The sequence below is a fragment of the Hemiscyllium ocellatum genome, chromosome 5, assembly GCF_020745735.1.
Source record: "Hemiscyllium ocellatum isolate sHemOce1 chromosome 5, sHemOce1.pat.X.cur, whole genome shotgun sequence".
NCBI classification, from domain to species: Eukaryota; Metazoa; Chordata; class Chondrichthyes; order Orectolobiformes; family Hemiscylliidae; genus Hemiscyllium; species Hemiscyllium ocellatum.
This window is the reverse complement of record NC_083405.1, coordinates 33499754-33515740: the sequence shown is the minus strand read 5'-3', so window position 1 is coordinate 33515740 and position 15987 is coordinate 33499754. Positions and strand designations below refer to the sequence as shown.

The following is a 15987-nucleotide window of genomic DNA, read 5'->3' as shown; positions in this document are numbered from 1 at the left end:
ATATCACAACAAAAACAATATGAACCCATGAGCAGCCAGTGTATTGGGATAACTGTCTGAATAACATGGAGGCATGACCTGAATTTTCTGATCCAAATTAGATTAAAAAAAGACTTTATTTTACCACCAGAAAGAACACAAGAACATAAAAGGCACCCATCTCAGGATCTCTGCAAAACACCACCAGGCACAGACCTCCAGCCTGAAATTAACGTTCCACTACTACCCTTCTGTCTTCTATGGGCAAGCCAATTCTGAATCTAGGTGGACAAGTCACCATGGATTCAATGCATCTTAAATCTTCTGGATGAGCCTACTACAAGGGACCTGGTTGAAAGCCTTATTGAAATCCATGTAAATAACATCCACTGCTCTACCCTTATCAATCACCTTTGAAATTTTTGAGGAGGTGAATAAGACATGACCTGACCTGCTCAAATCCATGCTGACTGTCCCTAATTAGGCCATGCTTTTCCAAATGTGCATAAATCCCATTCTCAAGAATTCTTTCCGATAGCTTCCCAGCCACCGATGCAAGATCCATCAGTCTGTAGTTTCCAGAGAACGAGATATAATTTTGAGGCAGACCATGATGCGATTTTGTGAATAAGAAATCAACAATGACTGTGTTACACAAACAGTAACACTACAAGCAGTGCTGCAATCTCGATTCATTAGTGACAAATGAACGTGTCAAAGTGAACATGTGGCTCACCTATAGATTTATAGTAAATGGAGCATCAGGCCTTTTATGTAACCTGACCTATCTACAAATACGCTATGTCAAAATAACCAAAACAAAAAGTTATGCAGGAAATATTAAAAGTGCCTATTTTTCAAAATGTTTATACTTGCAAGAATCTGATGGTGTACAGTAATAAGACTTAACATTGTAGTTAGCTCTGGGAAAAAAAATCTAATTCTACAAATACAAGGATTCTGACAGTGATACAGAAGGAACAGTGATAAATTTCCAAATCATGATAGAGATTGATGGAAGGGAGTTTGCAGGTGGTGGTCTTCTCTTAATCTGCTGCCCTTGTCCTTCTAGATGGCAGTGGTTAGTGTTTGACAGGTGCTTTGTGAGTAGTCATGGTATATGTCTGTAGCGCATCCTGTAGCTGGTACAAACTGCAGCAGCCCAGAGATATTGCAGAGCAGAAATGCCTGAATTCCAATAACTATTATGCTGCTTTGTGCAAGAAATAACTCCAACTAACCGAGATTTTCCCAGGATTCCCATTGACTCTAGGACTCCTTGACAACATATTTAATTAAATGCTATCTCGATGTCAAGAGCAGTCAATCTCACATCCTTTCTGGAGTTTAGCTCTTTTGTCCAGATTTGAATCAAGACTCTAATGAGGTGAGATGGTAAGGGCTCTTGGTGGAACCCAATCTGAGTATCAACATTTCTTGGTGATACAGTTGAAGACGCTTTCCATCACTTCATTGATGATCGAAAGAATAAGCTGACAGGTAGTAACTGATTGGGCTGGATTCATCTTGCTTTGTGTGTGCAGGACATACCTTTACCTTTACAATCATCCAGTGTGTTAGGTAGACGTCAGTGTTGTTGATATTAGAGTACAGCTATCTTTAGCCTGATCTGTTGTATTGATGCACTGAACTCTCCCTTCATTAATGATCAGGATATCAAAGGAGGCTTCTCCTCCAATGAGTTGTTTAATTATAGAACACCGTTCAAAATGTGCCAAGACTATATTACTGTGACCTAACTCCATTGATTGGTTGGCATGATCATTTGTCATTCACATCTAAAATTTGACTAATCTAGAATTGCTAGTCTGGAAGTTTGACTTGTCACAAGCTTCATTCTAGTGGATTTCTTATTCTACCGAAAGGAACGGCTGATAACTTGGATTCTGTTTGACTCATTGTTATTCCATCAAGTGGTAGATGATTTTTTTTAAAAATTCTATTACTAAAATTCATTATAATAGCAAGACCAAGTTAATGTTAAAGTTTGCACTTGGGATTTGCAAAACAATCCTTATTTGATTTTACTCAGCACATTTGAAGGAGTGCCAAATAATCACAGCTCTCCTCCCTTTTCTTTCCATACTTCAAGAGAAAATTGATTTATTGTTCCTGCTTGACCCTTATTCTAATAGATTTGAGAACAAAATTTAACTTTGACAAGTGACACAAGCCAGCAAAATGAATCATTTACACCATCTCATTTACTTGCTGTTCTATGACTGCATATTCAGTATCTTTGCTTAAGTCAACTTCGTGCAACTGTGAGGGTCGTGTAGATGTATCACATTGTACAGCACAATATAATTTTCTTCTCAATAGTACTAAATAAAAGGGAAACATTCTTACTTGCATAACTTGAATAGTATTTTTTCAAACACCAATACAGGTCCTGTACTTCCCAAAATTGTAAGCGGCTGTCCAGAAAATAAGGAATACACAATTCCTGTCATTGAAGCCCCAAAGAGAGATTCTATTGCACTCTGGAAGAAAAAGCAAATCAGAAATTTATTTTCATTTATTTAATGTAGTTTCTTTGTTTCTGGTTTCTAGTTTTGCTTTGGAAAGAAGTTGTTTTGCAGATTGCTTCAGCAGCATCCTAAATGTTCTATGAATTGTGAAGCAAGCTACAAACAGTTTCAGAAGAATTACAATTAAATTTTCAGGTTTACAGTTTAACACACCACATATTGCACAGAAGTTTGGATAGAATCATGATTTCGACTGCAGCTGCATCTGCTCCAATTTTTATTAAAATTCATTCACAGGTTGTGGGCATCACTGGCTGTTCATCTAAATGGTCTTTGAAGGTCATGACCTGCTGCATTCTCTGGGATGTAGGTGCACTCACAAGTGCTGTCAATGAGAGAGTTTCATGATTGCAACCCAGCAATCATGAAGAAATGGTAACATAATGTCCAGTTTCAGGATGGTGCAGGGTTTGGAGAGGACAGCATACACTGATGTCCTTCTATATGAAAGCATATGGAATTTTAGTGTGAAATGGTGAGCCAGAAAGATTGATGACCTTTCATCGGAACTTGAGGCAATTTCTTTGCGAAACTAGTTCAATATGATGCTGCGTAATAGGTTAATGAAGATCACAGAAGAGTCAGAGGACAAGTAGCAGAATGGATTGCTAACTGGCTTCCAGCAACAAAGCACAGAGGTGGTAATGGGCAGTTACAAGTGACAAAATACGGGAACATGTGTCCTGTAAGGAACTGTGCAGGAATCACTGTCATTTTAATGTACATTGAAATGTGAACTTCCGTAAATGGAGAAACTGTTTCTTTATTTTTTTAAGAAGAGTGTTCAATAGGTATTAGTACTAATGAGGACTAGAAAAATTAAATGAGAACATTATAAACAAACAGAACGGGCAAATAACTTCCAAATAACTAAAACACACCTAATACAAGATAGTAGATTTTTTGATAAGATCACTTCTGTCATAGATGTTGCAAGCCATGGTGTAGCAGAAGAACAAAGGGATGCTGAATTATACATACACCAGTGAAAGTAACCAGAAGTTAGCAAAGCCATTTAAACGATCAAGCATTTTTGTTTACCACGAGTAACAGAAATATAAAATAGGAAAGTTATGTTAAACCTCATCCACATCAAACCCTATAGGTTCTGGTTGCCATATTGAAGAGAATACAGACACACTGGAGAGATAATAAGGAAAATTTACAAACATGATACTAAAAATGTTGATACATATCAGCTGAGGCTTGGCAGGCCAAGTCTCCTTTGAGTCTAATAAAGATAATGTAGAGAGAAATATTTCCACTAGTGAGGAAGAGGAAGAGGCCATCAATATAAGATAGGAAGAAAATTTATAGAGATCTGGACTTAACAGTTTAATAACAACCATGAAGCCAGTATCGGGTGACAGGAAACACCCATCTGACACACTAATGTCCAATAGGGAAGGAAACTGCTGTCCTTACCTGTCTGGCCAACCCATGACTCCAGACCTAGAGCAATGTGTTTCACTCTTAATTACCCAGGAGACAATTAGGGTTGGGCAATAAATGCTGGCGTAACCAACATCACCCACACACAACAAAAGGATTAAAACAAACATGAAATCAAATAGGAAATTGGACATGATGGCTTTATCCAATGAGTAATGATGGCATGAATGTAGAGAGTGGTTGAAATAAATAATATAGATAAATTTAAAGAAAAAGGGAACAGGTTTTACAATTATATATTTAGACAAGGAAAAGCGGTGAGGTTAGAAAGAGTAAACATCAGCATAAATTATTTGGTCCAAATGGATAATTTCTGTGCTCTATATCCAATGCAATGACTCAGGATATTGTGAACCTACTTATCAATCATGTAATTTTAAACAGAATCATCAACCTCAGGCTTCACCTCAGAAGGAAACGGCATTTTGTAAACTCATGCTTGCTCAGTGATCTGCTTTCATTAATGGCAATGAAGAACCAAGGTTCCTTCAAAAGCACTTTGCAAACCACCATAATGTTTGAAGGTCAACTGCAGCAAATAGATGGGAACATCACCATCTAGTTTCCCCTCCAAGTCACATAATATCCTGATTTTGAACTACATCAATGTTCCTTCACTGTCAGTGGGTCAAAATCCTGAACTCCTTACCTAACAGCATTATGGATGTGCCTACATTACATGGAAATTGCATTCATAGTGGCTTTTAAGGTGATTAGGGATGGGCTATAAATGCAGGCTTTGCTAGCAATGCCCACATCTCAAATATTAAAATTGGTTAAAACATTTTGTGCTGCAAAACAGCAAAAATTTTCTTAAACACAGCTTTATTTTTCCATAGACATAAGAACAACAGTAGACCATATTGCACCTTGATTCTGTCCCCTCCAGTTCACAAGATCATGGTGATTTGGATTCTACCTCCATTCATCAGCATCAATTCCATATCTTTTAACAATGCAGCCCAGCAAAATCTTTACCCTGCACTGTTTTAAATGGAAGAAAGATTGCTGCCAGACTGTCACTGCCTTTTGCACATAACAAACCCTTAAAATACTTTCCTGAATAATCATAGAATCCCTTCACTGTGGAAATAGGCCATTTGGCCCAACACGTCCATACCAACCCTTCAAAGAGTAATCCACTCCAGACCCATTCTCCTACCCTATTATTCTACATTTACCCCAACTAATGCACCTAACCTACATAATCCTGAACACTATTGGAAATTTAGCATGGCAAATTCACTTAACCTGCACATCTTTGAACTGTGGGAGGAAACTGGAGCACCCAGGCAACACGCAAGCAGACGCTGGAGAATGTGAAAAACACCCCACAGACAGTTTCCAGAAGGTGGAATCGAACCTGGATTCCTGGCACTGTGAGGCAGCAGTGGTAACCACTTAGCCACCGTGCCCTTAGGTGTATCAGTATTTCCAGCTCCCCAAAACCAGAAAAAGATTTTCTCTCAAAATTTTTTTCCCAAAATCTAAAATGTTCAAACAAATCATCTGCAGGGAATAGTTACAAAAAAGACTACCTGGTTTGAGAAAATTATAATAAGAATATGATTCTTGGTAGAATTCAATCCTGTAGAGTAAACAGCACAAACTAAAGTCATAAAGATCATAAAAAACTATATTCATGTCTTAGATACTTACTATATTGTTATCAGTAGCTTCCCCTAGTAACCCTCCAAATGTGATGACAGGGGACATGCAGGCACAGTACAGGAAAAGAATAGATGCTAAGCACTGCAGGCTAAGTGCGTCTTTGAAGTCACTCAAATAGAATGGCGATTTTCTTTTGATGTCACGAATTAAGCCACCAAAGAACCTGTAGGGAATAATTTAGCACTTTTCATAAAACATTTGAATCTAGAATTTTATCTTAAATGTAAATAGAAGACAGCAGCACAGCATATTTAAACACCACCAGATGGGTCAAAAATTACATAGGATAACAGTTACAGATTCCTTACAGAGAGTTAACAAATAATCCAATTTTAAGATTAGACCATTAGATAAAAAAGCAGAAGTAGGCCATTCAGCTCATCAAGTCTGTTCCCCAGTCAATAGATCATGGCTGATCTGAATCCTCAGCTCCACTTTCTTGCTTGTTCCCTGTAACCATGGATTCCCTTATTGATGAAAAAGCCTTCTCTTTCAGCCTTGAATATACTTCATGTTGCAGCCTCTGCAGTAAAGAATTCCACAAATTCACTACCCTCAGAAGAAATCTCACTTCATCTTTGTCTTAAATGAATGACCCTTAATTCCAAGATTTCACCCTCTTGTCCCATATTTTCACACAAGGGGAATCCTTCTGCTACTACTCTGTCAAATCCCCTAAGAATCCTGCATGCTTCATAAGGTCACCTCTCAACTTATAAATTCCAACAAGTATATGCTCAAATCGACTCATCCTCACTATATAAAAGACAGCCCCATCATAGCTAGTATTAGCCAAGTGAACTTCCTCTGGACTGACTCCAAGGACAGTATATTTTTCCTTAAATAAGGGGACCAAAACTGCCATCAGTATTCCAGCTGCAGTCTGACTAACCCCTTGTATAAGTTTAGCAAAACCTAGCGCTGGAAAAGGCAAGCAGGTCGAAATGTCGACTCTCTTGCTCCTCAGATGCTACCTAAACTGCTGCGCCTTCAACTTTGACTTTCCAGCAACTACAGTCCTCTTTAACTCCTTTTAACAAAACCTTACTACTTTTATACCACTGTGAAATAAAGACAAATATTTCATTTACGCCATGTTGCCTCTCAATCTTATCATGTATAAATTCTCAGCTATTACATTCTTTGTAATAACCTCTAACATTTTCCCAACAAATATTAGCTTAGCTGGCTTAGTTAAATTATAGTTACTTGAAAAGCTGCCAATTCTTTGAGTTTTTCAGAAAAGATTCCTGGGGGATTACTACAAGTGCATCCACTATCTCTGTAATAACTTCTTCCAATATCCCAGCACAAATCCAATCAGATCTAGGGGCCTATCTTTAGTCGCACTAGTTTCTCTAGTACTTTTTCTCTATTGTTATTGTATTCATTTCCTCTCCTCCTTTCACCCTTTGATTATTTAGAAATTTTGGAATGCCTTTGATGTCTTCCACTGTGAAGACTGATGTACAGTATTATATGATTCTTCTACCAGCTCCCGGTTCCCTATTATTTCCCCAATCTCATTCTCTAAAGGGACCTACGCTTACTTTGGCTTCTCCTTTTTATATATTTAAATATGATCATACCCAACAATCATCTTCTGAATAATAAATTCCAAAATTTGAGTTAAAGAGAGGAAAACTCAAATGTCAATGCTGATATAAAAACAATGATGTAACACATACAGCCAGTTTCTCATATGGTATGAGAAACATGTAATTTGTTACCACCTTCAGCAAGAAGGATGCTGGATATACCTTTAGTCACCTGTGTGGTGTGCAAACTGAGGAATAAGCTGAAAATGTGTTGCTGGAAAAGCGCAGTAGGTCAGGCAGCATCCAAGGAGCAGGAGAGTCGACGTTTCGGGCATGAGCCCTTTATCAGGAAAGGGCCTTCAGGGCCTTTGTCAGCCCTTCTTCGGGCTCATGCCCGAAACATCGACTCTCCTGCTCCTTGGATGCTGCCTGACCTGCTGCGCTTTTCCAGCAACACATTTTCAGCTCTGACCTCCAGCATCTGCAGTCCTCACTTTCTCCCAAACTGAGGAATAATCACTGCACTTTTTGGATAGAAGCTCAGATGGCACACAGCTACTCAAGGACAAAGTTTTTATAGCAATAAGCATTCCAAATATTTTAAACTTAACTTACTATTTTGAAAAACATTTGTACATTTAACCCCAAGGTTTTTAGTTTAGAAAGCATGAAGGCATGATAAAATCTGAAGAAATTGAATTTACCCAATTATTTTCATTGTTTAAACATAGAAATGCCAGAGGTTTTGAAATTTTATTTTCCCCACTGATGATAAATACAGATGGCTAAGAATAGAAAAATAAATAACTATAAAAATTTCTCTATTGCTCTACACTCTGAACAAAAATAAAAGGAAAAGCATGTCAGCTAGCCCCTTTTACAGGTGAATAATTATTGCAAAAAAAAACACAAAATAATCAAGAATGAACTTTTAAATTAGGCACATAAAAACCTGACTCTTTTGGCATCAATAAATCTCTCATTTAAAAAACCTACATAAACTCTGCAATAGCATCACTGACACCAAGGTTCCTGGGAAACCTACAGGCACATAATTATCTGTTTTGATGCACAATAGAATTAGCATTTACTTGTTTAATAAAAAAAACTAAAATAACAGCACCCCTAGAATATGATATTACCAACTGCAAATAAAACAGATGTCATTGAGTAAATTATGACTGAATGCTGGAAAATTAGTTTTCAAAAACCTGATATTTTCTGTGCTTCCGCCTACAAATATAAGAGGAAAAAATTCCCAAGGAGCCGGTGAGAAGACCCATGGAACCTGGGTATGTTTTGTGTGGATAATATATTTAAAACATAGATAAAACAAGTTCAAAATATTTAAAGATTCATTGCTTTACTTTGGCATGAGGTGGAGGTAATGTTGTATTGTCAGTAGGTTAAGAATCCAGAGAAACAGGCCAACATGCATGAGGACATGGGCTAAACTCTCACCACGGCATTTGGGGGATTTGAATTCAATTATTAAAAGCGGTGTTATATTCTTATTTATGCTGACTATTAGACAGATGTCAGTTATCATTAAAAAAAACTGGTTAATTAATCTCCCTGTCATCCTCATCTTGTTTGACTTCATTTATACAGTAATGTGGTTGACTGTTAACTGCCCTCTGAAATGGCTTAGCTAGCTCAGTTATTTCTAACTATTATCAGATTTTGTAAAAGGAATATTGACACATAGAATACCCACTGATCAAGAGAGCACCAGAAACAACAATGGCAGGCAGCCCTGTCTACTCTGCAAAGTCTTCCATACTAACATGGGGGGTGCTTGTGCCCAAACTGGGCCAGCAGTCTCAAAGACTAGTTAACAGCCTGATATCATCATACTCAAGGAATCACAATTCTCAGACAATATCTCAGGCACCATCACCACCCCTTGGTCTGCACTGTCCATAGGTTAATACCAGAGGTGAAACACAGTAGCAATCAAAATTAAACTGCACAAGGCATACAAATTCTGTAGTTGCAAAAGCAGGTCATAAACTAAGACTTCTGTGACAAGTAACTCACCTCCAGATTTGCCAGTAGCTGTCTATTACCTGCAAAGCCTAAATCAGGAGTGTGATTGAATAATCTCCACTTGCCTGCACGAGTGGAGTTTCAACAATACACAGGCAGCTTGACAATATCCAGCACAAAGAAGCTGGTTTGATTGACACTAATTCCTTCCACCACTGATAGTGTTAACCACATACAAGATGCATTACATTTAAAGTCAGGTTCTTTATCACCTTCTAGTTGGCAGAGGCTGCAGTTTGGAAGGACAAGGGCAGTGGATATATGGGAACACCATATATATATATATATATATGGGATATATAAGGCTGCACTACCCCAACTTGGGATTAAATCACTATTCCATCACTCTTACTGGGACAAAATCCTGGAACTTCCTCCCTCACAGTAGTGTGCGTCACCACTTAATACACATGGTTTGTAATGGCTCTGGGACAATCAGGGATGAGCAACACATGCTGGTCTAGATAGCAGTGAATGAAGGAATACTAAAAAACTAAACAGGTTAGACAGCATGTGTGGGGAGAGATTAGTTTAGATCATATTTCCAGTCAGGGACTGCTCATCTCATCCAAGCTGAGCATTTGTTGAGCATTTCATGTTTTCACTTCTTGGAAATAACTTGGATTTTAATTTGAAATAAGAAATCAGGGATGTCAAGAATACTGATTGAGAACAACTGTACTGTTTATTGATGTAACGTTTTAAGACAAATTAAGGAGTTGTGTCATTGAAGGCATCGTCAAAAGCATATTTGGAACTGGACTTAAATGTGATGCATTTGGAAAAAAAGACATGACTTTATGTTGTAAGTGTTGAAAAAAATGATATGGAATGAAGTTAAGACACCTCAAACATTCAGTTTTCTTGCATTATAAAATACTGATTTGGCCTCAATTGGACTATTCTGTCTAATCCTGAGTGTCACACTTTTGGAAGGGTATGAAGGAGGTTATCAGAGTGAGTGAGTGGGGAAGATTCAAGAAAAGGACTGCAGGTATTGAGAAATTTGGGTTAGGTTAACAGGCTGCAGAAAGCTGTTGCAGTTAAGTACAAGGAGTCATGTTAAGAGTTGGTCAAAACCCATGTGGCACATCTAGGAAGGAAGGAAAAGTTTCTGTTGGCAGAAAAGTCAAGAATTAAACACCAATTGTTATTGCAAAAGAAGCAATTACAACATAGCAATGATGAAAACCTTTTTTGTTGCAATGTAATGTGCGAGTAGGATCTGGAATGCCTTAGAGTACATGTTAAAGGTAAATATGATCACGGTTTTCAAAAGGAACTGGAAAATAGTTTGAAAAGAAAAGATCTTCAGGGCTATGGGGGAGAAAAAGACAGAGTATTAAGACTTGCAGATTGGCGCTGACAGTCTAGGAGCTGAATGATTTCCTCCTACGCTGTAATGATTCTATGAAGGAAATAAAGATGGTCAACATCCCATTGAAAGGGTTGGAGTAAATACAGATCAATAATTCAGCTTTTGCGGGACTGGAACTTGTCAGCACTAATGGAATTTAATTTGAGGATAGTTGATTATTATATAGAGTAGAAACAGTAGATGTTAAAGTCTCCAAATGAATACAATGTGAAAAATAACTCAAACTTCAGAAACCACCTCTGGGAATTGTGCCTTACTCATTTTAACAAAAAACATACTTTAAGAAAAAAACCTCCCTCCATATGTCCCCAAAATTGTTCCACAATGCATTTATTTTTCAATTTCCTTGTGCTGCTACATTTTTATCGTACTAAAAGTTAAATATCATTTGGGTCACAAAATACTAACTACCTAGGCTCATATTTGCATTTATCCATGAAGTTACAAGCTGAAAAATAAAACATCATGCAAAATACTCATACACTTACCATAATCCCAGAGGACTATTAGGCTGCTCTCTCATTAAGGAGAGACGATTGGTGATGATTTAACCAGAGGGTCACCAGTTGGCCAAGTATCATTCAGTTCCTGTACTGGCTGGTGTGACCACGAAGGACTCTCCTTCTCAACCTTTCCCTTCACCAACGTTTGTGATCCTCAGGTTAAACCACCACCAGAAATCCGTCTAATGAGTCAGCAACAATATAATGGTCCTCTGAGACCATGGCAACTTTATGTTTGCTTTCAAGTGTCCAGATGAAATAAATGAACAAATCAAATGAACAAATCAAAGTAAGTGAGCGCTCCAGTCAATGTCGTGCAATCGTGTAAACTTCAAAAATGAAAAAAAATCTTCAAATGGAAAACAAACCTTCCAGTGCGTTCAAGTTCTGGCCCAGTGTGATGCTCTTCATGATTTGTGGTTCCACTGGAAATTGGTGGACCATTTGGAAGGGGAGGGGGGCACTTCCGTTTTTCCTTTACGTAGCAGATAGAGGGAAGAAAAGATTATTTTACAATTAAGCTTTATGATTAGATTAGATTACTTACAGTGTGGAAACAGGCCCTTCGGCCCAACAAGTTCACACCGACCCGCCGAAGCACAACCCACCCAGACCCATTCCCCTACATTTACCCCATCACCTAACACTACGGGCAATTTAGCATGGCCAATTCACCTAACTTGCACATTTTTTCTTGGATTGTGGGAGGAAACCGGAGCACCCGGAGGAAACCCAAGTAGACACGGGGAGAACGTGCAAACTCCACACAGTCAATCGCTCGAGGCAGGAATTGAACCTGGGTCTCTGGCTATCCAAAGATTCACAGAATATATTCTGATCTGATAATTCATAGCCTATGATTCAGTTACAAAGATAAATTTAAGTAGTTTTCTGGATTAAGTACAATATACTAGCATTCAAGTCAGCATTCATCACAAGTTCATCTTTTAACTTCAGCTGATAAGGGAATGATGACGTGAAGATGGGGATAGTTCAATATTCATGATTTAGAGCATAACTTGATAAAGAGTGGGGAAATGAATTGAGAAAGTGATAAGCAACTCTAGCTTGCAGATAATTAAAGTTTGAAGATAAACATTGTTTGGCTTTATGTCACAGTTAGAAATGTTAACACCAAATATAGGATTGCCCAATTGTGAAAGCACAAAAGCTAGCAATTTTGGGAAGAAGGTTATTAACAGTATGAACTATTCATATAGTTTGCAAAATATGATTGTGTTGAAATAAACCAAGTTTGGTGGCATTTCTGCTCAAATCATTCCAAGGCACACCAGTTTGCCATAGGGATAATGATTCAGGGCAGAGCCTTGGCTTAGAATGTTCTTCTATTGAATGAAGTGTTTGCTGACAGAAGCAAGGAAAATGCATCTAGAAGATTTACCTTAGCTTGCAATTAGAAGAAGAAATTTAAAGAGAGTCTTCACAAAGCCTTTTGGTAAAAAGGCAATTAGCTTGAATAGTCAGATTGTAAGGCATACAAGAGGTGTAGAAATTGCCTGGGAAACAAAGGAGTCAACGCAACTCCAAAGCCTGCACACGGAGCTAATACAGGAAAGTATTTCTCATTGAGAGTGTAACTATTCAGATCACTCTTTAAACTTCTATATGCTACATTGGGACAAACCTAAATGTAAATTCATTTTCTTACAAGTTACTAACTGTAAACTAACTCTGATGTACCACTTTAGATGGGAAGACAGACAGACGACAACAAAACATCCCAAAACAACACATCTACTTTAATATACAATATTAAGTTTGCTTCGTACACATTAGGTGGTGGCCTGGAGGTATTACGACTAGACTATTAATGCAGTGAATCACGAGTGTGGAGTTGGAAAAGACAACATCTGAGGAGTAGGAGAATTGATGTTTTGGGCATAAGCCCTTCCAAAGGAATGAGGCTTGTGGGCCGGCAGAGATAAATGGGAGGAGGTTTGGGGGGGGGGGGGGGAGCCAACTGAGAATGCAATGGGTAGATGAGGGTGGGGGAGGTGGTGATAGATCAGAGAGGAAGGTGGAGTGGATAGATAGGAAAGATAATGGGTGGCATGGTGGCTCAGTGGTTAGCACTGCTGCCTCACAGCACCAGGGTCCCAGGTTTGATTCCAGCCTTGCGTGACTGGTGTGGAGTTTGCATAATCTGCCCATATCTGCATGGGTTTCCTCCGGGTGCTCCGGTTTCCTCCCACAGGTCCAAAAATGTGCAGGTCAGGTGAATTAGCCATGCTAAATTGCCCATAGTGTTCGGTGCATTAGCCAGAGGGAAATGGCACTGGGTGGTTTGATCTTCGGAGGGTCGGTGTGGACTTGTTGGGCCAAAAGGCCTGTTTCCACACTGTAGGGAATGTAATCTAATAAGGAGGGCAATGCAGAGTTGGAGGCCTAGGACTGGGTGGGGTGGAAGGAGGAAACTGGTGAAGTTCACAATAATCCCGTGTGGTTGCAGGCTCCCAAGATGGAAGACGAGGTGTTCTTCTACAGGTATTGGGTGGTTCGGGTTTGGCAAAGGAGTGGCCAAGCACCTGCATGTCCTCGGTGGACTAAGGGGAGGGGGGGGGGGCGTTGAATGCAGTGACCGGTAATGCTCTGAAGACCTGAGTTCAAATCCCACTATTTCATGGCAGATGATGAAATTTCAAAATCAATGATAATCTAGAATTAATGATAATCTAATGATGATAGACCACAAAACCATCATTAATTGGCCTGAAAAACCCATCTGGTTCACTAATGTCCTTTAGAGAAGGAAACCTGCCATCTTTAATTTGTCTGGCCTACACAGACTCCAGATCCACAGCAATCCGACTGACTCTTAACTGCCCAGAGAGCAACTGGAGATGGGCAATAAAATGATGCCCACAAACCAGTGAATGAATAAATAAAATACGCTCAAGTAAGTAATGCATGTATGAAGGTAAAGAACAACACGGTGTGCAGTTCACGGTTAACCCAATCCCATACTCACCAAATATCTTTCCATGCAGGAGTCACTGAATTGGTATCAGAAACAAAAGTGCTGGTTAAAAATTTACACTGAAGCACATTTACTCTGTGGCCAGCAAATCCATTTTAGCAAATTGAGCCCATGCAGCACTAAGATTTCAACTAGTATGGAATAGCAAATTTTTACTAGAAATAGCATATTTGTCAGCAATCTGAAGGAGGATATACATCTAAGATAGAATAACAAGCCTTTCTTCTTAAAGATATATTGACTGGCCTGTTGAGTTCTTAAAACATTTTCTACTCTTATTTTGAATGCATTTTTGTTTGACATTTTACAAGGCTGCATTCAAATTTTTTGAGTGCAGAAGTGAGTGCCCAAGAATTTTGTACATTAACTCAAGCAAATTATAAGACAAAAGGAAAGCATGACTCAAGTTTTAACATCTGAGTGTTGTGGTTACGACATTGCTGAAAAGTAACTTTAAATCCATTTTGTAGTGAAGAGTCCAAAAGTATTATAACATAAAAGAAGAAAGTTGAATTTTATTAGGCTTCAAAAGATGATTCTCACCTGCGAAGGAACATTTTTTGGTGGTTCAATTCGGATTGAAGGATCCCACTCTCCTGGTGGAAGAACAGTAACTTGATCTAAAAATTCATCTATTCCTGCCAGCAGGTCTGTTCGATCTTTTGCTTTATAAGCAACATCGTGGAAAACCTTAATAAAAACATGCACGCACATATTTATACATTTTCACATTAACAGTAGTTTTCAAGTCACACTGATTATTAACTTAAAAAATTGTAATCACTGGAGTGATTCAGCAGACTTCACCACGCTCCTGAACCAGAGACATCCAGTAACTCTAAAAGTAGTTTATTTACCATTCTAATTTATTTTCTTTTTAAATAAAAAGCAGTCATCTCAGAGATCTGATCTTCCCAATATTTGAATTGGGATCAATTAGAGCTCTGAGCAAAGTTCCAGTATAATTCTAGCAGACACCACCTTCAAAAATTCCAACTTACCTCATCTGTCATTAGGGTAGCTATTGATCTACCAATTTCATGGTATTGCTGTGCTTTACCAGATGGCCCCAACATAAGAAATAAAAACCTAAAAGGGTAGAAAAATGTATATTAGAAAGTAAAACATTTGTTTGCCAGGTATCACTCAAATGTTATCAAATTACTAGTTTCTCCTTGCAAGTAAAAGCTACTTAGCATATTACACTATTATTGTAGTTAACAATTATTGTCCGCACATGCATGTCTGAAATTGTGATATTAGTGCAAGATGCACTTTTTTGGGATTGATAAGACCAATGCTGCATCTCTCAGGCTGACTCTATTACTTGGGAGAACAAAATCACCTTCAAAGATATTTTACACCAGCACACTTTGCAAAACACTACAAAAGTACAATTAAAACATTAAAACAAATAGTCATTGAAAAACTTTGGAAAAAATTTTTAATCATGCAAGCATTGAAGCAAAGTGTTGTCAATGGATCTGCAAAGGTGAAAATACCTTCTTATTGTAAAGGAGCAATTCAACGATGATTAAATCAAAGTTATGTATATTTATGATAAAATAATGGTAATCTTTCATGTCAGTTTCACCTGGTGGGAATTGGAACTTCTGTAAGTCCTGTAAGAAGAATAGCAGGCGACAGACGAATAAAGGCAATGATGGGTCTCTCAAGGAAGTTCACTTCTCCCACCAAGACATTGGAAGCCTCAGCACCAGGTGGAATCTTTTTCATGAAATTCATGTCCACCTACAAATGACATGATTGGGATGAGACATTTTAAACAGTTCAATATTATCTTTTTTAAAAAAAAGTTACCTAACACTTGAACATGAAATGACGCACAACAAGCCTAACCTAAATT

General features: G+C 38.2%; 1 protein-coding gene across 5 annotated transcripts in view; it reads right to left on the bottom strand.

Moving 5' to 3' along the window:
- LOC132815652 (sodium bicarbonate cotransporter 3-like) overlaps positions 1-15987 on the bottom strand; it is a 157842-nt gene that overhangs the window by 44883 nt on the left and 96972 nt on the right. For all 5 annotated transcript variants that reach the window (XM_060824640.1, XM_060824639.1, XM_060824635.1 and 2 more), the window contains 6 exons: positions 15715-15872; positions 15122-15209; positions 14664-14810; positions 11491-11597; positions 5643-5817; positions 2350-2483 (listed from right to left, as the gene is read on the bottom strand). In XM_060824640.1, coding sequence (XP_060680623.1) covers positions 2350-2483; positions 5643-5817; positions 11491-11597; positions 14664-14810; positions 15122-15209; positions 15715-15872 — 809 coding nt within the window. The remainder of the gene's footprint in view (positions 1-2349; positions 2484-5642; positions 5818-11490; positions 11598-14663; positions 14811-15121; positions 15210-15714; positions 15873-15987) is intronic.